Genomic DNA, 23,773 nt, shown 5'->3' on the forward strand with positions numbered 1-23,773 from the left:
TTTCACATTTTGTTTGTCACGGTACAATATGGATTTCTTTTTTTTGTCAAAACAATATTTCATTTCATATACTTTCAATGTGAGTACAACTAGCCATATCACTATGGATGCACTCTTTGTTTACACTCCTAGGCCCTGTTTGGAGAAACTGTTGGACTTTTGAAAGTAGAGTTGTTAGAAGTATAGTTGAAGTAAATTTTTTATAAAAAACTATTTGCTGTTTGGTAACTATATTTGTAAAGTGTTGTGGCACTTTAATATGTATTTGGTAAACAAACTGGAAAAGTACTTTTGTATGACCAAATTACCATAAAGGACATTGCATAGTATTATACAACAGAGCATAATAAAATATAACATATATTAATATATAAATATATGATAGTATAATATTACTGTAATATAATATAATATTATTATAATGTAGTAATATAACATTGTAAGCTATAGCATAATAATTTAATATAATATTAAATTATTTAATATAATATATCAATGTATTATGATATAATGTAATATAATATTATATATATAGTATAATACAATAATAAAGGTATAAAATGTTATAATTATTAGTGTACATTAATTTTTCATAATATAATATAATATTAAATTATTTAACATAATATATTAATGTATTATGATATAATGTAATTATAATATTATATTTATAGTATAAAATAAAAATAAAGGTATAAAATATTATAATTATCAGAGTAAATTAATTTTTCATAATATAATATAATATTAAATTAATTAACATAACATATTAATGTATTATGATATAATGTAATATAAAATTATATTTATAGTATAATACAATAATAAAGGTATAAAATAATAATAGGAAATAAGAATACCTTTTCTTGCACAGAAGGGGGTCTGATCTATGGCTAGGATTCTTTGTTAAGGCTCCAGCAGATTTTTAGATTTATAAAGAAACAAAGTATGTAATTGTTGTATTTTATTATGGGTATCTTGAAATTTTGACTTGTTTAATAAATAGATTGGGTTTGGATTAAAGAATTCTTGATGCGACCCGCATCGAATCTGGCCCATGTCCGATCCGATCCAACCCGATTGTCACCCTTAGCTCTTGGCCTCCCTTATCTCAACACAAACAAAAGAGCATGCATCTTGAGAATAATCGAACAACATCACAGCAAGAAAAACCTTCTGCATTTCCACCAATCATGGTAGGCCAACCTAAAACATGTCCCTGGCTACAACCTCTCAGGAACTTATCTGGTGCCAAGCAAGCACATGATTATTCATGATCGTCAGATGGGCCTTTGATAAACGGGGCATTTGGGGCTCTTTTTCTTCTCTTGTAGCGCCTCAGATAGTGTTTTTCACCTAGGAGCCCCAATCTCTGAGTTTCCTCAAGATTAACTTCGATGGATGCGTGATAGGAGGGGAGGTGCAGACTTGAGGTTCGGACTCTAGTGTTGTTGTTGCTGGTGGATGCCAGATTTTTGACACCTCGGTCTTTGGGGCGAAGTTGAGGGCAGCATGGGCTAGTCTGGGCCATGCTCGGCACATGCTACGAGCTAGAGCAATCATGCTTAGGGTGATTCGGCTACGGTGATCGGTTGGATCCAGGGTCACCGACAGCGTGGGTGGGTGCCACCCCTTGCTCCGAGACATTCGGACTATGGTTAGTGGCGATGTGGCATTTCAGGTCGAGCATATTTATAGAGAAGCTAATGGGGCAGTGGATTAGGTGGCTTCGTATGTGGCCGATCACTTTGGAGGGACCAGTGGGTTGAAAAGAGGGAGTTGCTTAAAGCGCTCTGAGATTTGCTGTTTTTTAACTTTTTTGGATATATCTGTACTAAAACTGTATGAATTATCTGTTGTAGCAAAAAAAAAAAAAAACCAAGCACAAGATAGGTTGGGGTGTATCTTGTTGGATCCCATTTAGTTAAAGCTCATATTGACAAGTGTCTCTTGATTTTTGTAAATTCTGATAATCACGAAGACATAAATAAAATTTTACGGCAGTGAAGAGTCATCCTTCTCTCTTCTTGCACGGATCTTGAAGTGCAATGTACTCTCTTTTTGCGCAAATCTTGAAGTGCTGTGGGCTCTCTTCGTGACTAGTATGGATTTCATGGCTCAAAGTTAGATCTATTTTGTTTAAATTTATTTTTTATGTGAATCCACCGTTCATTCACTATCACTTTGGGACGCAATGGAATGTTAATGGATTTAGGAGCTCCAAGGGAGCTGTGCGGTGGACGAGCCAACGGCGGATTTATGCGAAGTGAATCCTTCTTTCACGCGAAAGATACAACCCAGATCGGCACTAGATCGCCCGTAGATAGCCACGTGGCCCATCGGACGTGACTCAGCCCTATAGCCACGTAGCCAAACACCGAGGGACAGGGAGAAGAAGAAGAGCCGAGGTACCCACGCGACCCCCGTCGTCGATCTCAAAACCCGGGCTCTGTCAACCGTCGATCCATACGATCTTCCAGAACCCTGACACCGCGCCGGTAATCTCACCGCATGGGAACCGGAGAACAGAGCATCGCTTCAGCAGAGCTCTCCAAGACTCCAATCTCCACCGGCCCGCCGGCGGACCCTCCTCCTCCTCCTCCTCATCCTCCGCCTCTGCCGCCGCCGGCGCACTCGGACGGGTCGACCTCCGCCCAGGTTCTCCTCCCTTCGTACACCTAACTCCGGCGCCGCCTCGGGTTTCGAAAAAAATCTCGTTATCGATGGCTTTCTCTTTCGATCCTTTGCAGGCACTCTACAGCGGCTTAACGGCCGCCGCCTCCGCCAGGATCCCGGTATTCCACCCGCCGCTCGCAGTCTCCTTGCCCTACCCCTGGGGAAGCCAGGTCGGTGGTCGCCCTCTCCCTCTCCCTCCCCTCTCCGTTGTAAAGATTAGAATTTTCTCTTAATTTTTTCTGTTTTCCGATGCTTGTTTGTTTAGTATCCGATGCCGCCGTGTGGAACCCCGATCGCTTACGCTCCAATGTATCCTCATGGAGGAATCTATGCCCAGCCTGCCATGGCTACGGTAATTTGTACCCTTCTTCCTCCTCTTCTCTGTTTCTTCGAAGAGTTGGGTTTGGAATTATTGATCCATCAAGTGGATTGTTTAGGGATCGGTATACATAGCAGCAGAAGCAGAGAGGAGGTTGGCGGAGAAAAAATCTAAAGAAGAGTCTTGGAACGGGGGAGAAGGGATGAAGGCATCATCAGAGTCTGCTAAGGAGGATGCTTCCCAGAGGTTGCTTGGGTTTCCAAGTTATCTCTTTGACATGAGATCTTTTTCTTTTATTTAATTACCTGTTTTAGTAGGGTTGTTTTGGATTATTTTGAAATCTTTCTTGGTCTGGTTTTGATATACTAATGGACTGATGTCATGAAAAATGAACATTTAAACAGTGTTAACATCGAAAGTGAGGGCTCATCGAGCACCGGCCTGCAGGTACTTGATGATAGATGGAGTGCTCATGAAGTGCTTAGAATTATGGACTTGCTGCATTGTATTCCCTCTGGATTAGTGTTATTTTTCTAATTGTTTATTATTCTTTTGGCTAAGAATTTAGGTGAAAAGTTAAAGAGATCAGCTCTGGATGACTTCTCGTTATCTACGTTTTCTCACCTTACAATTTCTTTTTCGGCTTCAGGACTATGTTGCAACTCGGAAGAAAAATATTGGCAAGACACTTTGGGATGGTATATATCCTCTTTGAAGTTCATGTTTTCATGTACCATGTAGAGTCTCTGTACCAGTAACATGCTAGTTAATATTATCTAATATCTGTAATTTATTACAAATCATGATTGTTCTATGGTTTGTAACCAATAACCTCAAATTTTATCTGCATTGAAACAACCTTATCATAAAATGCTAGAATCCTATTGATAGGACTAGAGCCAACATTTTATAAATGCAAAATGGATGGGCTACTTAAATGAAATATTGTTATTCTCGATCATTGTCTTTTATATCAAAATGCTTTATTTTTTTAAAATAAGAGATCTCCTTCTCATACATCAAATAAACAAAAGATGTGGTTTTGATGAGACAATATGATGTCTAAATTAACTTATTGTTTTTATGTACCTAAACCAATTGAATTTTAGTTCTTGTGTTTGCCAGATGTGTAAATTGTTGCTGATTGTGTGGTATTGCAATATGTATGATCCTACCATACATTTTAGTTTTAAAATTAGCCTTCTTGACATCATGTCCACATGATGCATATGTAGGAAACCTCCAAAACTTATGTATTTTTTTCTAGGCATTTTAAATGTTGTCGATCACAAGTAACAAATTAGCAATATAATTCTCAATTTAGAGAGCTCATGATAACTCCCCTTCTAACATGTTTTCATCCCACTCACCTTTACTATTCCTCACCCATCGAGAAGGGGGAGCAACAATCTCTCTCATTACCATCAATAATAACCTTGATTGGTGCTTGATTATAAGTGTAATCGGTTAGGTTCCCTAACTAGGGGGCAACAATCTCTCTCTTATTACTGTCAATAATAACCTTGATGGTTGCTAAATTATAAGCGTAGAGGGTCAGGTGCCCTAACTAGTTTTAATGGTAAGTTTTGGACCTAGCCTCAGTCCACTGAACTATGATTAAGTGAGGATTGGTTCTTACTTCTTGATGTTGTAAATAATCATACATAGCATTTTAAGCTCATGTTAGTTGGATCTACACTAGTTGCTCCGTGTTTTGAGAATGGGGGAAGGTTTGGGACTCAAAACTGACTTAATTTCAGATTTAAATCATTCATATCCGATTGATGAAGCTCATGTTAGTTAATGTCAAGCTATGTAACCTTATAAACCCTATAAAGTATGGACTAATATTTTTAATTTCCACCATGAGATCTTTTTTTTTTTTTTTGATTGAAACCATGAGATCAATGATTTGAGAGCATACTTGATTATGATATTTATAATCATAAAGTTTTGTTTGGGCTTGCGTAGGAGGAAGTATGCAGCATACTGGTTCTAGTCAAAATGACAACACTACTGCCGAATCATTTTACAGTGGTAAGGGGCTTGCTAGAAAACTCCCAGTTTAAGATCCAGGGAGGGCAGTATTACATGGTCCTTCCTATATTTCAGCAGCAGCATCTTTGTCTCCAATGGCTGGACGGAAAGAACGTTGGCATAAACATCATTGGATGCTGGTAAGAAGGGTTAGAAGTCTTTGTCAAATCATTTGAACTCAAAACTCTACCAAGGAAATCAAAATTTTCTTTTCCTTCCAAGGTTAAAAGATAGTACTCAAAATGCCACCTCCTTTTGACTTAAACTTTATGAGTTATTGTTTCTTATGTCAGGATGAGCGTGAACTTAAGAAGCAAAGAAGGAAGCAGTTGAACAGAGAGTCAGCAAGGAGGTCAAGGCTTCGAAAGCAGGTATACTCCTCTGTATATGTTTTTGGAATATCTTAAATGAGCTTTTCTAATGAAATTTCAAAGAAACAGGTTTTTTGAGTATTTTCATAATATTAAACTTCTTTTGGCCTTTTGGTGATGTGTCATTTGATAATAGTGAACATAGAATTGTGGAGAAACATATTTGAATAGTAGCAAAGAAAGATTTGAGAGACTACTGATTATTGCTTTTCTGACAAGCATGATACTGTTTGAAAGATAGTGGGATTCGAAAATGCTCTCTCACAATATATTGAGAGGGTAACATACTAAGAGCTTTGTTTTTGTGGAAATCTAAAAATATGCAGCAGATGCAGAGAATGATCTCTCATCAAGGATAGAAATATAGTGGTTTCATCTAAGTTTATATCATACATATATGTATCCTGAATTATAATTCAAATTATGTTGGCTATGTGGATTGCAAGTAAGAAAGTGGGGAAGGGGGAATTAGAGAACAGAAAGGTTGCATAACTATTGGCAATTTCTGTCCTGAAATTTAATTATGGTTTAGATTGTGCGGATAGATCTTCAAATAGCATGAGTAGATTACAGAGTCCTTGGTTGAGGGAGTCGATACCTTGATGGATAGAAGGGGCCCTTTCCAGAATTTCTCAGAATAACTTGGGTATAAGATGGTAAAGGAGATTACTTGACTGTCTTTCTGTTCTACTTTAGTAATATCAGCTTCCTATCTCAACCAATATAAACTGATGTTTTCAGTTTATCTTAGAATTGCTCGCTCACCAAGATGACTGAGATATTGGAGTTTATAAACTTTAATGGGGAAGCAAAAGAGTTGGGTAGAAGTCATGAGAAGAGACTTAACTGTACTTCCAATTTCAAGGAAATGACTATAGAAGCAAACTACTGTTGAAGTAGGATATAACAGCAATCATTTTTTATCCAAACATTAATCAAGCATATGGGAGCCCAATTAATGACTATTAGAAGATGATGATAGAATTTCATACCTTGAGGTTATTTGCTAGATCATGCATAGGTTACTCTCTTTATTGTTCGCTGCTTTCTTGTCCCATCTTTATTAGTATATTGTAACAGAAGAAAGAAGTTGTTTATGGTTTCTTTTTATTTGGAGACTGTAAACCATGAGATGTGAGGTGAAGAGAAGCATCCCTAGAGATTTGATATTATAAAGAAGGCGATTTAGTATATTTACCTCTGCAAAGAACAAGCTTAAATATAGGGTGGATAGGTTTTCAAAAGTTCTAAAGCTTATTAGAGAGAATCTGCAAATTAAGTTTCCTACAATATGGTCTCTTAGCCACTTATAATGGAGCAGATCTCTCTCCTTATGGAGAAGGGGATGAAGACATGAACTTGAGGATGAGTTCTCCCCTAAAAAAGGGAGTTTGACACCCAAGGTAGCTAATTAACTATGTATCAGGATTAAAAATTAGCCCCATAAGCCCAAGTGCCCACTTGATAGGCATATCAAGCTAGGATCGTAATAAAGCTTTGAACTAATAATGCTAGACAAAATGCATTTTATTCTTAAAATGTAAAGTAATGTTGTGAAGTCCTAATCAAATGGAGATTTAGGATGCGGTTTTCACTGGAAGCTAGAAGAACTCTGGCAAACAAAGTGCATTAGAAGCAGTGGTTTATCATTTTGTAAGAGCAAGCAAAGTGGCAAAGGATATTTAGAGGGAACTCTGGATATTGAGAACCAAAAGTGAAATCCTTGTGAAGTAGTTGCATGAAGCAAAGGTTGTTTTATCATGGTACATATGGACAACAAGATTACTCAAGAAGAGCAAAAGTCAGAATCCAAGTTGGATTGAATGAATACTATTGAGATGTTAGACAAAGTAACATTAAAAACTAAGATCATAGAGAACAATATGTAATATTATAAAGTATTTGGTAGTATTCAAGAGGTAATCCTTTTGTAAGTGAGAATCCAATTTGGAACATAATGAATACTTTTGAGATGATAGACAATAGATTATAAACTAATGTCCTAAAGAATAATATGTAGTATAGTATTTGGTGGTATTCAAAAATAGTCTATTTTTGTTTGAATGCATGCATTAATTATTAGTCTTTCCAGTGCAACCTTTTGTCTCACCAGAGCACGGAACTTTAGTTTGGATTGTACCTCATTTTGACCTCTAAGCAAGAGGTCATGGTTCGATTCCGAGTGGCAACACCTTGTTTCGACCCTCTATTAGTAAATCCCTAGTTCTGCGAGTAGTTGCTTGGTCTGCCTGGAGGCCTAGGTGGGGTGGGGCGGGCATAGTGTAGTCGGTGGGGATTAGCCCCTCAAAAAATAAAACAACTTTGTCTCACACCAGTGAGTTTATAGAAGTTTAAAGAATAGAAAGACTAACGATTGGTTTCTCTTGTAGTAGATATATATCAAATCAATTATGAACTGAAAATACGGGTTCTTTACATCCTTTCTATAATGAAGTGCAAGAACATTTTTAAATCAAGAGTGTTCTTGAATAAGTCTTTTCACTTTTCAACATTTCTTCAACCTTTTTGTTAAAATAAATTGTCTATTATAAAACCTTTTGTTTATCTTCATTTGTGGCTTCCATTCCTAGTGGTCGTAGGTTGAAATTAAATTGAGGGAAAAAAGAAATCTATAGGAACAATTATTGTAATTGATGCAGTATGTAACAATATGGAGGCGGGTTAAGTTGGAGTCTTGGTTATCTAAGATATGGTTTTTTTTTAAGAAGACATTTTAAACTTTAATTTAAAACTAAAGTTAAAATATATATATTGCCATGCCAGCTTAAACACTGAGGACTCCAGTCTATCAGGGAAGAAATCATGGTAGCCGGTCACTCGTTTAGTATAATGTTGATGGCAAGAGTTGAAAAAAGGAAAACAGAGAGAGATGTTTTTCAAAACCTTGACGCCATCTCCTTCCTTTAACCACAGATGTTGCATCTCTTTTCATTGAATCCTCTCTTATAAAGAACCTAGGAAAAATCTTATTGCAGTGAGCTAACAATCTGAAGCTCAGGGTACGAACTAATTGTTTGATTGGTCCAATGAGTGTTTGTTTGTTCACTTGTCTCATTGTTGACGGTGGATTTTACTAATGCCCATTACCTTGAGCTATTGGTATGCTGAACAGGCTCGTATCGGCCTGTTCAGTTCGTACCGGACCGGTCCGGTACGAACATAGAAAATGGTTCTGGCCTGTTTGGGGCCGAATCGAGTGGTACCGGTACGCGCGGGGCAGCGTGCTTGTGCGCGGTTCTCTGCGCTAGGCAGCGCACCCGCGTGGGCGCAAGCTAGGAACCGCGCTTGGTTCCCCGCGTTCAGAACCGCGCCTGGTTCCCCGCGTTCAGAACCGCGCCTGGTTCCCCGCGCTCAGAACCGCGCCCATGCGGGTGTGTTTAATGCGCTTCCACGGGTTTCTTTCTGCGCGTGCTGCGCTCCGTTGGCCGGTTCGGTACCGGTTCAAACCGATTCGAATCGGGGCGGGTGTGTTTAATGCGCTTCCACAGGTTTCTTTCTGCGCGTGCTGTGCTCTGTTGGCCGGTTCGGTACCAGTTCAAACTGGTTCGAACTGGAACCGTACCGGTTCGATAGGCAATCGGTATCGGTACGCCTACCAGTACTGGTACGGCATACCTTGCCTTGAGCTTTGCTTCCCAAATACATGATCTCTGATAGTTCTTTATTAATCTTTAATACTTCCAATTTGAATGGATAGCTTTTACCTGTATAGTTTTTCTTTGATTTCCATGTTATGCATTCTCCCTTTTGCTATAACGGTTATGTGGATGCTATGATGAACATGCTAATATATTTTGATTACCTTTAATTTGCTTTCCTTTCCATTTCCACTTTATGAATCTTGCAACCAAATTAACTTCTACATTTTTGTGAGAAAACAATGGATGCTACTGCACATTTCATTGAGGCTATGAATTAAGCAAAATAGAAAATGGGCTAGCTCCCATAGGCAAAATGAACTCATAGTCTAGTCCAAAACAAATGAAGTTACCACAACCATTGCCAAACCAGTATAAAGAGAGCAAATAGGGGGGTGCACTCAAACTGGCAAAGATGAAGGAAACATCACTACTAGGTCTAAGATATTGTCCTACAGGTTTAAGTGTTAGAAATACATTTGCAGATGAAGGAAACATCACTATCGTGTATAGGTTGCACCACCAGGTTCAAGTCTTATTAAAACATATGCAATTGTGCATTGGGTATGGATATATGCAATAAAATTAATGCATTAGAAATTGAGGGATAGTATGGTTGGAATTTATTTTTTGTATTGGCAATAGTGTGTGATATCTATAGCCTAGTTATCTAGGTATTTATGTGGTCCAAATCGCATCCCTTACCCTTGTTCTCTCTTTGACAGAAAGCACAACTTTGCTTTTGAGAGAGAAGTGTTGGAGGAAGGTGTTAGAGAAGTTGTAATATTTTGTGGCCATGTACACACACACACACAGAGAGAGAGAAATGGTGTCTGGAGGTCGTCGACTATGGAAATGTTTGGAGTATGAAAATCCCCCAATATAGTCTCTCTGCATTTCATTTATAATATTTTTCACCAATCACCATGGTAATGGTATGTTGGGATTCTTTTTGTCTAAACAAACGGAGTCCTTGGTTTTAAGTTGACTTGGCAATATAAAGCCAAGTTTTTAACACCAACTTCAGTACTTGTACTAGTATCCAACTAGTATATTGTTGGTCTAGATTTTGGTAATAAAACTTGGTAATGGGGCCTACCTTGTATCAATACCCTATTGATATGAGACAGTATACTTGGTATGATCTAGTATTGAAAACTATGATCTAAAAACTTGTTTCATGAAATACAACATTTAGGTTTAAATTTTATATTCAGTTTACTATATCGTTATTTTAATTTCAAACAACAAATTAAAATTACTATTTGAGCAAATGCCATGGTAGATAGCTCTAAAATTAAGTTTCACAAATGCTTGCCAAATAGTCAAAAAGTCCAAAAATTTGAAATTTGGCTTGGACCTACCAATTTGAGTATCCATTTGAATAGCTCAATTTGTCTAAGCTCATGAAGTCAAGCATAAACTAAAATGTCTTTATAAATTAGTTGGTGGTGGAAACATTATACTTTTTCTGATTTTTAAATGTCTTTTGGATAACCAATGTGGTTTCCTTGGTAAACTGGAGGTCCTTTTTGTATTTTGCAGTCAAAGAATAGGGGTGCTATAGATTTGAGTAGTTGCATAAAATTGAAGCTTGTGTCATTCCATGTAGAAACAAAAAATTCAGGACCTTGGATGGTGTATGGAAGTTTTAAGTTAAATTCTAGTTAAATGTCAGAATCCACATTTTCTGTTCATCCATTTCAGTTTTCTGCTTTTGCATGTTGTTGGGAGATTAAGCTTATTCAGAGCATGCCTCTTGGTAGCAAAGCAACTATCTAATCACTTATTCATCCTTTTCTCTATCATATTTGTTGACTAGAAGATGTTCAATTTACCAAATTATGGGTGCATTTTGCCATAATAATGAGCAACTTAAATATAAGTACATTTCACTTATGCATCTGTAATTAAGAAAATTAATGACTCATGAATTAGAAATACTAAAATAGAAAAATACACCAAATAAAGAAATAAGAAATGTTTAGTTTGATGACTAAAAATCATTCACTGCAATCTAAAAAAGAAACTTTAAAAAAACTTATCAAGTCCTCTTGTTTTAAAAACTTTGTACTGTAGAGCTTTTCTATAGATAAATGGAGAGACTTCGTATGAGATTAGTACTCCACAAATCTCTCTCTCTCTCTCTCTCCCCCCCCCCCCCCCCCCCCCAGCTCCCTTTCCCTCTCTCTCCACACGTATATCTCCAGACATGGTCATTACCACAGTAAGCCTACCTAGCCATCTACTAGGTTGGTGAGCCCAACATGCTAAGACAGAACTGCTTTAATCCTAGACTGTATCATCAATTGAATTTATTTCTATAGCATTACTCATCAATCAATCCCCATCCTAGTGTTTATGTGGTGGTCTCATTGAGAAAGAGTTTGAGAGAGAGAGGGCGTTATTTGTGGAGGTGGGACTAATAGGCTATGGTGGGGTTTGGAAGGGAACTACTTGGTCAAGATTCAAGAAGCGAGATGGAGAGAGAGGGAGATTTGTGAGAGATAAAGTCGGATAAATTGAAATTTTGTTTATATTTGCTTAGTTGTGCTGTGCAATTTTACTGGCATTTTAATTGAGGCTTGTATAATTGGTAATTGTGAGGTGGATTAAATGCCTTCTAGGTAGTCATCATCATGACCCTTTTAAGATAGGAGTGCTTTAAGGATAGCAGGATCATTGAACAGGAAGTGTAAAAGATTGGAAATATGAAGGCTTTTTTAAGTGTTAGGATGGGTAACTCCAACAACATGAACAATATAACTATCAAAAAGGGAAAAACCTTGAATAATGTACATCTTGGCTCAAAATAAGACTATATTTTGTCTGAATTACATAATTTTTAGTTGGCTTATATACCTTATTTCACAACATCTCTTGTCAAGATTTCTTGATGATGTATAGTTGGTTGAGTTTTTCCTTAGAAATTCTACCTAAATGTTGCAGCGCTTCTCCTTGCACCTAATAAACTATTTTCTTCAAACTGCATTGATGACTAAAGTTGGGAAGGTTGCTGCCATAACGTTATAAGTTGTCAAGACTTGACATTTTCTTTTCATGGTGTTCTGGGAAACTAGGATAGTCAGTGGGGATTGCAACTAATATTAAATATGTCGGATCCTTGCATAAACAGCCACATTACCTTTTGATTGGAAAACAGAATTGGTCTTGCATTTTCTACATGTAGTTTAATTTCACATGTTCTCCCCTTGATTTTGCCTTGCACTTATAGTTGACAAATAGCCATAGCAACCCTAGGCAATGGTCCCTAGCTTATTGGATAAGTAGTTGACCAAGCGCTTTGTCCAAGTGCCTAGAATACAGAATTGATCTTGTCATTTGCTATATGTAGTTTAATTTTACATTTTTTCCGCTTGATTGTGCTTTGCACATAGTTGTTAAATAGCCATAGCAACCCTAGGTGATGGTCCCTAGCCTTGTTGGATCGGGTGGTTTGTCCAGGCACCTAGGTGACATAGTACAAAGTTGCCAAACCATTACAGTTCATCCTCTCAATATATATTATCCTACTCTAATATGCACTGAATGTACATTACAAAAAACACTTGGATGGCACGTTTCACTTTGTAAAATCCATAATAAACTCTAAAAATAAAAAGAAACTAGCAGCAGTAGCAGATGCCATTGATGCCTCAGCTCAAGTGATTGAGATTGCCAAACTTTCTCAATGGAAGTTGGATCTTGAGATTAAGGTTTTGAATGAAAAACTCACTTGTTGAACACTTTCTTTATTATTGTTTAATACAATCTTATTCTTCCTTGGTTTCCAATTTGCTCTATCTTACTCCCTTCCTAGCATCCACTTGTCATTAATAAAAAGAAATCACAAGAAAATACCTTAAATTTATAGATATATATTATACTATATATACATATATGCATAGTATGTATGCCTGCATATATCTGGCACATTTATGATGCATGTCCATTCATACATATGTAACTGCATATGTATTCATACATTTCCATATGCATATAATGTACATATATAGAGACATATTTTTATATATACTGAGCGTATGAAGGACTAGGCAAGGGCCATCTAGGCTTTGGAAGACGTCAATAGCCGAAACAGTTGCCTAGTTGCCCAGGAGACTGCTGTAACAGATTGCAATTTTGTAATTGATAGGGTTAAACGGGTCATTCACACATGGAAGTCATGAATGTAATTTATCAGAAGTTACTTATTTCTATGGGAGGAACAAAGGTATAGTTGATCAGGGTTAGGAGCCTGGTTATATGGGTACTCAAGCTTTAGATACCCCACTCCCATTCTCCCCCTCCCGTGTCAGTAGAATCCATGTTTCCTCATTTTGACACAAGTTTGCTCAAGTGGTATTTTGATCTTATCATGCTACATTCTTTTTTAATAGCTACTTGAAATATCTTTTGTCTGGAAATATCTTCTCCTCAAGTTGCACAAAAGTTGTTCTTGTCAGATGTTTTATCTTCTCTTAGATTAACTAACGTTTAACTGGTTCTCTTTCATTATCATGTTCACAGTTTTGCTCGGCTCCATATCTCAAGTCCCTTCACAGTTGTGTGTGTGTGTGTGTGTGTAGAGGGGCAAGAACCCAGAACCTTCTTCCATGTTGAGGGGTGCAACAACTGGGCTTTATTTCATTTTGTTTGGTTCCAGAAATAAAGTTTTATGCATTAAATGTTAAATTCATCTTTAATTATGGTGCTTGGTGCCTTTTGGGTCATATGTTATTTTTGTATCTAGCTTAATGGTTCTCTCTGTAGTACCTATAGTAGAATTCTGAGAACTGATTGTAGGTATCTGAGTATGTTCTCTTTCACCAGCAACAATATCAGGATTTGGCAAGGAGGGTGGATATGCTGAACGGTGAGAACTGTGCACTCAGAAGAGAGCTTGAACAACTTGATAAACACTGCAAGGAGCTGGATTCAGAAAATGCATCAATTGCAGTTAGTAAATCTACTCCATCTTTCTTCTCTTGACATTTGTCTTACCATACCTAATTTTATTTGTTTATTTTTTTTCTTTTTATGAAATTTCGTCTGACAGTTTAAATAAGGAGCCCCTACACTGGGCAGAAGGCCCTAAATTAACTGGACACTGAACACAAATAGCTCCATATGTCTATTGAAGCATCTCACTATGATTCAAACCTGCGATCTCATCTGACAGAGGAGGGACCAACCACTTGAGCCAAGCTCTGGTTGGCTAAACCTTTATCATTTGGGTCATTAAGAAGTAATTTCTGCAGCATGTTTGCATTTGCAACTGTGCTGCCTCTGGTACCTCATGTTAAACAAAATAAATTCAACAATGCCATTGCTGTTATATAGTTCACACAGTTCTGCTCCCTAGTTAACCAAAAATATCACTGGAATTATGAATTATGAAATGTAAGCAAGCGTCAAGTTCTTATTCATTAACAATTGAGCTTCAGTTCCAGAGCAGTGGGTTCTATTTGATTAATTATGCATAGTGATGTTGATTAAACTTTTTTTTCCTTTTTGAAACAGGAGGAGCTGAGTAAAATCTTCCATTGAAGGCATTAGCGGTGATTTATCAGCCATGCATTCAATTGATGCTGAAAGCAGTGACCATCTTCATCATGGTTTGGTGGGATTCAGTTGGGCAAATGAGAAGATGTTAAGATTCAGTGGTTAAGCCTAAATTTATCTGGTCAACAAAGAACTCTTTTCCTTCTGTCATTGTTCTGGGGGCCTGTCACCTTTTTTTGTCATCAAAATGCGGCATTCCTTAATACGTCTCTCCACAGGTTTTTTACCAATTATTTTCTTTGGTGGCTTGTAGTACATTGCTGTAAATGTACTCAAAAGATGCAGGGATTTAATCAGCAATTCTTTTTTATACATATGGTGCGAGTTTGTTATCTTGCTGGCCAATTGTGAAGTAATGAGGACAACTTCTGCACAGTGACAGTGACTATAATTGCAAAAATTTGCATCAGCTTGGTGTTATATGTTGAGCACCATTATCACATAAATTGGTGAAAGGATATTTCTCCTGTGAAAATCTTTAGACCAAGCTAAATTGATGTTAATATATGAAGCCTATAAGTTAAATAAGTAACAAGTGAGAATGGATCTACCTGTGTGCATTTTCTTCTCTAGTCCCATTCTGCTGCTAACCATAGGACACCCCATGGTGCTATGGAACTAGAAAGATGCTAGCAGATGATGTTATCTATCTTGTGCTTGGACCTTTAATTGCATGTGTTTGATTTAAGGAGTCTAGAATGAAACTATGCCTTCCGCAAGCTTTAACCGACAATAGGGCTTAAATCGGATCAGATATTAGTATATTCATATCCATACTTACTTTCTTTGATAAATATAGATACGGATATAGATGTTGGTAGGATACAAAAATTTATATCGATATTTATTTTAAATGGAAACATATCAAATACCAAAAGTATAAATATAAATATGAATATAATTGGATAAATAAACTTTATGATCAAATAATCAAAGATATTATTAAGTGGATGAGAAATCAAGTTAATAGTATGTTAAGGTGGTTGTTTATTTTTCTTAACTTCATAAGTGCTATATAAAATTAATATATATGGTTACAAATAGAATTGAATATACGGATATGGATATTAGACGGATGCTTAAATTTTTTATCTATATTCGGATATGAAAATAGATTCGGATGGATAATATCCGATCCACTTTCACCCCTAACTAGTAATGAAAGCTTGGGAATGCACCATCCATGAGATTTATACCGGGAACTTTCTAACTATTAGGTGCATCCATTGGGATAAAACCCAAGCTGTTGCATAATTTATTTAATTGGGATTGGGAGCTGTAGATAAGTATCCCATATCCTCCTTTCTCACATCTATAAACTATATATGTTTGTCTCTGTCTCCAATTTGATTGCAAAATCTATTTAATGGAGCTGAGGATTAAGTGGTGCTTGTCTTCCCTTTCTCACCTCTATAACTACCTGAATTATATTTCTCTCTATCTCCTTATTAACTAGGAGATTGCTTTTTGCATCCAGATGTAGCTATTTGTAGCTAGACTCCCCGTCTTTTGGGCGGTGGGATAACTTAGGCAGCCTCAATACTATTTCTCCTATATTATACTCATTTTGAAATAAAATGTCTTGGATGGATGACACATATCCACTAATATAAAGGCTACAAACTGCAAATTTTTCGAATCTTGGCCGAGACGCGTCGGCAATTAAAGACAAGAAGGTTTTGGAAAAGGGTTACATATTTAGCCATGCTACCTTGGTGGCATGTAACATGTTCAATTTCAATGAGTTAATGAACCCTATTGTCTATCAAATATCCAAAAATCTGAATTAGTTACAGAAATTGTTTTTAATTGGGATCAAGAGATGGGAGAGAAAGTTAGAATATCTCACTTCTCCTTTTTCCCCTCTACAGCAATGCTTGTATGTAATAAATACACCACTACTCAATGGGATTCTTATTATCTTAATGTAAGGAAGAGATAAGAAGTGCATGCACTAACTTCAACAACTGAAGCAATTGTGTACCTTCAAATCATATTAATCAAGTTATGTAAGTTGAAAAAACTTCAAAATGAGATAGAGATTCACAATCATCCATAAATCTCCTTACACTTTGTCAAGTTGCTTGGAGTTCAACTTGGAATTGTCACCAGTGAGTCGGCGACGTGTCTGAATCCGGCATGCATTAAGTGAAAATTTCTTCCCACAATAAATTGGGTGAAGTCTTAACCCCCTCCCCCAATTGATTTTTTTTATAAAAAAAATCTCTTGGACACAAGATACTGTGTAGAAGTTGACATCAAGGTAAAGAACAAGAACTTGCCAAAATGGAGATAATCTGAGAATTGGACAGTGATGACTACCTTCCAGCAATCAAGATCATATTGACTTTGCCAAATATCCGGTATAGAACAGAAGAACCATAGCAGACAATGAAGACAAGTGATAAGAGTTTCCTTATGATGCTATATTATTCCATCTTTATCATAATTAGAGCACCAGATCATGTATGGGATCAAGAAAAGCTGCCTTCCACAACTTCTAGTGGAACTCAGCATAAGTGCAAAGGCTTTTCAGATGATCTACATGAAAGTAATGTCTACAAGGTAGAAGTCAAAAACCTGTGCTTCTATTGCAAAAGCGAAACCCAAAGCAAGGGCCCAATAGACTACTCTGAACCATCAGGCAAAGGATCCAGTGCATTTTGGTTTCCATTGACGTAAAACTCCACAACAGCTTTCATTCTACGGAGTTTATCAGGATGGTAATTCACATGAACAATGACTGGCTTTAACTTGCGCAGGTTAGCATCTTTCCTCACAGTCTTGAAAAGAACATTGCTGTTCATAAAAAGATACATATCCATGGTTCTCCTGGATGCATGAAGCCCATCATATCCCGGGTGTGAGGGGATGAAAAGCTCTTCATTGAAGACCCGTTGGTCCCATGCATTTTCACGAGATAATCTGGTTGCTACACGATCCAGAAGCTCAATTGAGGGAATTGTTGGTCTAATATAGAAAAAACCAGAATTGTAAACCCATATGCGCATTGTATGAGCATATCTTGCCCAACCCATTTGTGGCTCATCAAAGACATCATCATAACCATAAGCTGTCATGTTATTGTGACCATCACTCATGGATTCCACATCAGAATCTCTGTAAAGATGACCAAATGGGTTCCGTAAGTAGATGATATCAACATCTGAGAGAAGAACACTGTAACCAAGCTGCAAAAATTCCCTCAAAATATGGAACTTCAATCCAGACACTTCATGGTTCCCGCCTCTCCTTCCAATGGAATCAATGCCTTCGTCACTATTTCTTCGGTAAACAGGAACTTCCTTTGATTTGCAGAAACTTTCCATCTCATCATCCAATGCTACAATTAGATAATTGGGTATACCCACTCTTTTGATATTCTCAGACCAGATCTCCACCATCTCCTTCACATAGGAGTTTGCTAGAGCAACTATAAGCTCTTTTCGAACAGCTACCTTTTCTAGTATCTTTGCCAATCTTGGGTTCACAGATTCATCAGGAGTGACAGCTGGATTTGTTCTCAAACTCTTGACAGTACCAAAAGGACCAGCTTTATGCTTTGCTCCTAAAGCTAGAAACAGCTTTTCAGCCTGATCTTTTCCTTGTTCAGCCAATTGAAGCTTCATAGTTAGTTCCCTAACCTGCTTCTTTAATTCTGCATTTTTTTCTGATAGTGATGCCAGCTCTGACTTCAAAATGTTGGTCCTCTCAACTGATTTACATGGGGCAGAATTAACCTAGAATGAACCAATAAAAAAAGAAAGCTGTCATTCTGACATGAAAACAAAGACAAACGATGAGTGAGGATGAAGACATCAAAGAACAGAACAATGTACAGCTAGAGAACTAAAGTTATAAGATAATTATACTACCTAGATGAAAACTAGCAATGCTTATTTATGTCAAAAAGATGCTGTAGCTCAATTACATCAATCACTATTTTCTCAATGGCTGGATGTTAAATTCCATTGCTGCATATATCTTTAATCGTCTTTTCTTCAAGATGGCCGAGTCTACTTCCACCTACATGAACTTTAGGAACCAAGTAGAGCAAGAATTACATGGTGCCACCTTTGAAGATAAACTTGACCATTCACTTTCTTTCTATGTATTTTAATTTGCGGTGCTTTCATAGAGACCATATTATGCATCTTTATTGTAGTTTAGATGTCTCAATAATCAGATTTCTATCTAAGTGCATCATGTTGGTTGATAACCTTTAGATCTAAGCCATGAGTTTCCTTCACAAGGAATCACAAAATGTGTCAATCCACTAAGGTACATTGTCTGCAAATGCATGTCTGTATTCGTTATTTGATATAAGCATGCGATAATAGAGAATAGGCGGTGGGTGGACCTGACGATAAGCTGCAATTTGTACCGGCCTTTCTTTAGTTTCCTGGAATGGCCTTACATATACATCACAAATGATTTGAAGAAAGATGTCCAAAGTCTTGAAACATCAACCATAGAAGAAAGACGTCTAAAATCATATGACATAAATTCGCTTCTCTTTCTCTTCTTCTCTCCCATACTTTATTTTGTTTAGGGCACAAAATAATTAGACCAGCCTGTGCTTTCAACAACCTGTTAGACCAGTTGATTGCTAAACCAGTCCAATTGGGAATTGGTCCAGCCAGCTATAGAAATAAATCGTCCACTTTGAACTCATAGCATGGTAGCTGCTATAGTAGGTTTTTTGCTCGATATCTTAGCCGCTTCAAACCCAAGCTCCATATAGCACCATTAAGATACTTAGAATAGTGTTTTTAGACAGAAACCACTCTAGCGATCACTACAGCAACTAAAAACAATGGTGTAGTTTCGAATTTTGAATCAGGTATTTAAAAACAGAAAAAAAATATAGTCAATCACATAAAATGATTCGTTCAATCCTTGAGCATGAAATGATGCTTCTACTGGAGGGTTGAAAAGAGAGGCAGGAGAGTGGGTCCCTGGCGGGGTGGTTTGGACCTGAAGATAAGCTGCACAAACTTAAATACATATATGAGGTAGATATTTGAGTACCAAATACCACCCCAAGAACCACTTTCTAGCCACAATAACTTGGGCCCCATTTGGTAGAGCTATTGGCAGTTAAGCTTTCAGAAGTAGAGCTTTTATAAAAAGCTATTTGATATTTGATAACTATATTTCTAAAGTGTTGTGAGATTTTAATATGTATTTGGTAAACAAATTAAGAAAGTACTTTTGGTATAATAAAATAACCATAAAGGACATTGCATAGTATTATACAATAGAGCATAATAAAATATAATATATATTAATATGTAAATATATAATATAGTATAATATTACTGTAATGTAATATAATATTATTATAATATAGTAATATAATATTGTATAAAATAGCATAATAATATAACATAATTTGATATTATATAACATAACATATCAATGTACTATGATATAATGTAATAAAATATTATATTTATAGTATAATATAATAATAAAGGTATAAAATATTATAATTATTATCATTATATATTAATATTATCATTTTTTGTAATTATCATATTTTATCATGGATATTTTGATCCAAGAAGGTAAAATTTTATAATCCAAAATAGCTTTCCGATGGAGCCTAAAAGTGCTTTTCCAGAGAAGCTCCAAATGGAGCTTCTCCCAAAAAGCTGTTTTAGCTTTCCGGCAAAGCTAAAATAGCTTTTCGATTTTTTTACCAAACATCACTATTTCATCTAAAAGTACTTTTGGAGGGTCAAAAAGTGCTTTGCCAAACAGAGCCTTGGTCTATAAGAACTTTAGTGCTTCAAATACTTCCAATAGATGTTGGTCAATCAGACACTACAAAACCACTATACAGATGAAATTGACATTCAGATTTTAAGTCATGACACTTACTAGCTGAGGTGGTTGCTGGATTTGGAAAATATAAAATAACTAATTTCTTGCTAATGAATGTTATTTGTTGGATCAAGTGCTTACCACCATGCCAAAAGCAATTGCTGTTAGTAGAGGTGCAACTTTATTTTCTTAAGCCGAGGCTGACCACCACAGGGCACCCCCTACGGCTATCAATGGCATTGCGAAGCCCCTCCTGCCCACCTGTCGCTTAGTACGGGGCTTTGCTCTGCTGTTGATAGCCTGAAGGATGCCCTGCATTGGTCAGCCTCGGCTTAAGGAATAAAGTTGTGCCTCTACTAACAACAATTGCTTTTGGTATGGTGGTAAGCGCTTGATCCAACAAGTGGTATTAGAGCGAGGTTGCAGGTTCGAACCCCCAGGGTGTCGCTTGGGGAGGGGGATTGTTGGGATTTTTTCAAGCCTCCCCTTAGGGGTTTGCTGCCACATGTGGTTTATGGGGGCCACATAGTGGCATCGGTAGTTGACAGCCCAGCCTGTCGATGCGCTTATGGAGGCGCATTGCGAAGCCCCTCCTATCCACTTGTCGCTTAGTACAGGGCTCTGCTCTGCCATTGATAGCCATGGGGGTTGCTCTGTGGTGGTCAGCCTCGGTTTAAGAAAATAAAGTTGCGCCTCTACTAACAACAATTGCTTTTGGTATGATGGTAAGCGCTTGATCCAACATTATCTTCAAGTCCAACTATTGGATCTTCAATATGTGATAATAAAGACTAACCTGGTAATATCTTGCCACTAATCTATCACATTGTTGCTTCTCTGACTCTCTTCTGTCAACCCAACTCATCTAATCACAGTCAGATAAGAAAAGTTTCAGAAACCTTCAAATAAAAGTAAAATAGATTGCAAGACAATTTCCATTTGAAAATCAGATCTTCAGAAAGAAGTTCTACTTGGGGATCACCAATAATTGGATTTTGATTATTGGGCTTCCGTTACTGAGATCCTTGAGCTTCAGACAATCAAATATCAAATCTGCAACAACTGGCTCTTTAATGTTCAAATCAACAAAAAATACAGCCTTCATCTAGTTCTTGACATTCGTCTATCTTTCTCAGGATTGCTAGTATTTTCTGACATATTTTATCATAATTTTATTTTTTATATTTTATTTTTTTTTATAGATGCTAAACTCCAATATTCATGATTGAATACCTCAATTCACAATTAATATTTGTCCCCAGCTGAAGAAATTTCTCAAGTCCATGCTCTGTGACTGGTTTTAGCACTAAGCTACTGATTCAATGTATGTTCATCCTTAATGACAAAACACAAATATCATATAGGTCTGATTGATGAATCAGATACTGAATAGATGTAATAAAAAACTTTAGAGCTAAAACCTCAAGCCAAGGAAACCTGACAAAATTTAGTTATTCCTGCTCCCAAGGGTAAAATGCTTAAATGATTAGAAAAATGGAGAACAATTACCTACATACCGATGTTCAAAATACAGCAGTCAAAACCATACCAGGTGTTGGTACTTTAAGCTGCCTACAAACATCATCAATTCATTGGAGTATCATCTTGTTGATGTGCCAAGCAGTACTATGATGTATTTAATTGTTCAGTAGTGCTGGCAATTCTCAGTATGGAAAAATCAATAAGTTCAAGTAATATCGACCACTGTCCACTGAAAGCTTTCCACTAACACTCCCCCTAATATGAATGCCCTATTGTCAAATAATGTGATTACTCAGTCATGAACGAGACCAGTTTAACATTCCGCCATCAATGAAAAACTCCATTCACCCACCAAAAACTAACTATAGCACACCCAATCTACAATAGATCTAAAGGCATTGCAATAGAAACTTGCCGGTAGTTTTCAGTTCCACCATCGCTCTCCATACATGCTCTTAGCCATGCCATCAACATATCTGTTCTGGAAAATCTTCTAATAAATTCACCGTGAAATTACTTCTCCAGAAATTACATCATACCCCAATGCACTTGTTTGGAGTTGATAAATGTTTGAATGAAATAAATCATTTGAAACCATTGAAACCTGTTACGATCTTTGACTGGCTGGTAAACAGTGACTACAACTTCAATGCTTTCCTCAACAAGTCTAATTATAATTAGAAAATTCCCTAAATATTGCCAAACTTTCCATGCACAAGGACACACCAAACACGAGCAAATAGTCGGAAGAAGTGATCATGTTGTAACTGTTGGAAAAAAGGGGGTTCTCTCGTACCAAAATATTTCTTTTCTTTTCTTCCTGGAAATTATTAAAAAATTGTCTCTTTTTTTTCATTGGCTAATCACAGTACCTCCAAATCCACGCTTTATGTTCCAAATTTTGACTTAAATGGAGAAATGAGCCAAAAAATGAGCCAAAGCTTAAACAGCATCTGGTCTAAGATATCCAAAACTCTTCTTATAAATTGGGGGGAAACGTCAAATGGTTGGCACGAGAAGAATATCCCACTAGAATCATTAGAAATTCTGAGATTGAAGACATGTTCTAAAATTTCATGCAATTTTCCTTCCCAAGATACCACCTTTTAATCACAAGAAGTCATCAAAACCGAGAAAAGAAGGAACCGAAGTACCTGACTCAATTTGGCGGTGTTCTGGGAGCGAGGAGGTGACGGGGATGAGGAGCGGAAGAGGCCATCGGGGAAGAGGAAGGCAATGACGCATCCGAGGATGATGCCGATGGCAACGGCCATGGCGATCCGAGATCCGCGAGAGGGCAGGCCATTGCCGACACGCATCAGCGGGCCCTCCCGCCGCCCAGCCATTATCCCGGGCCTCCGATCCCAGAACCGGAGGAAAGAAGAGGAGACGAGCGAGGATTGAAGTCTCTTACTTCTTCTCTTTGGGAAAGAAATCAGAATCAGCGAAATTTATATGATGCTAACGAAAACCTCGCTATGGATTTTCCTTCCATGGAGGGAGATACCAAGGATTACTTTCCATGGGGAGGTGAGGAAACATTCAGCAAATTGTTAAAAAAACAAATATAAATTAGGATTTGGGGCTGGAATGGGAACTTGGAAGGCTCCGAGCCACTCTCAAGCAAAAGCTCGCTTAGAAGGCCATTGATTTACACACACATCAAAAAGAATCAATTTTATTGTTTGCAACTTGAATTTTTTTTAGCAAAAATATTCCAAGCCTTTATCATGTTGCAACTATATATTTCTGTGCATCAAGTTCGAAGAAAATCTCAATCTATAATGAAGAAATGATAGTAGCTCGTTGTTTTATAGGCTTTCTCATATTCAATCGGA

At 37.1% G+C, this 23,773-nt stretch overlaps 2 protein-coding genes across 5 annotated transcripts; one reads left to right on the forward strand and one right to left on the reverse strand.

Moving 5' to 3' along the window:
• Nucleotides 1–2,446: 2,446 nt before the first annotated feature.
• Nucleotides 2,447–14,956, forward strand: LOC103711306 (G-box-binding factor 1). 4 transcript variants are annotated; one of them, XM_008797401.4, is made up of 11 exons: nt 2,447–2,658; nt 2,751–2,846; nt 2,942–3,028; nt 3,114–3,241; nt 3,400–3,472; nt 3,645–3,693; nt 4,967–5,032; nt 5,111–5,172; nt 5,326–5,403; nt 13,893–14,018; nt 14,583–14,956. In XM_008797401.4, exons 1-11 carry the CDS (start codon nt 2,512–2,514, stop codon nt 14,607–14,609), a joined length of 939 nt encoding a protein of 312 aa, XP_008795623.2. In that variant the 5' UTR covers nt 2,447–2,511; the 3' UTR covers nt 14,610–14,956. The 4 variants fall into 4 exon arrangements, with proteins under 4 accessions (XP_008795623.2, XP_008795625.2, XP_008795622.2 ...); XM_008797403.4 differs by having other exon boundaries at nt 2,449–2,658; nt 3,400–3,442; XM_008797400.4 differs by having other exon boundaries at nt 2,450–2,658; nt 5,108–5,172.
• A 1,801-nt stretch (nt 14,957–16,757) lies between these two features.
• On the reverse strand, nt 16,758–23,564 carry LOC103711337 (arabinosyltransferase RRA2-like). The gene is made up of 2 exons (XM_039120685.1): nt 23,090–23,564; nt 16,758–18,364 (listed from the first exon to the last, which is right to left on the reverse strand). The coding sequence occupies exons 1-2, from the start codon at nt 23,279–23,281 to the stop codon at nt 17,252–17,254; spliced, it is 1,305 nt and encodes a 434-aa protein (XP_038976613.1). The 5' UTR covers nt 23,282–23,564; the 3' UTR covers nt 16,758–17,251.
• Nucleotides 23,565–23,773: the final 209 nt, after the last annotated feature.

The sequence above is a fragment of the Phoenix dactylifera genome, unplaced genomic scaffold (genome assembly GCF_009389715.1).
Source record: "Phoenix dactylifera cultivar Barhee BC4 unplaced genomic scaffold, palm_55x_up_171113_PBpolish2nd_filt_p 000854F, whole genome shotgun sequence".
Taxonomy (NCBI): Eukaryota; Viridiplantae; Streptophyta; class Magnoliopsida; order Arecales; family Arecaceae; genus Phoenix; species Phoenix dactylifera.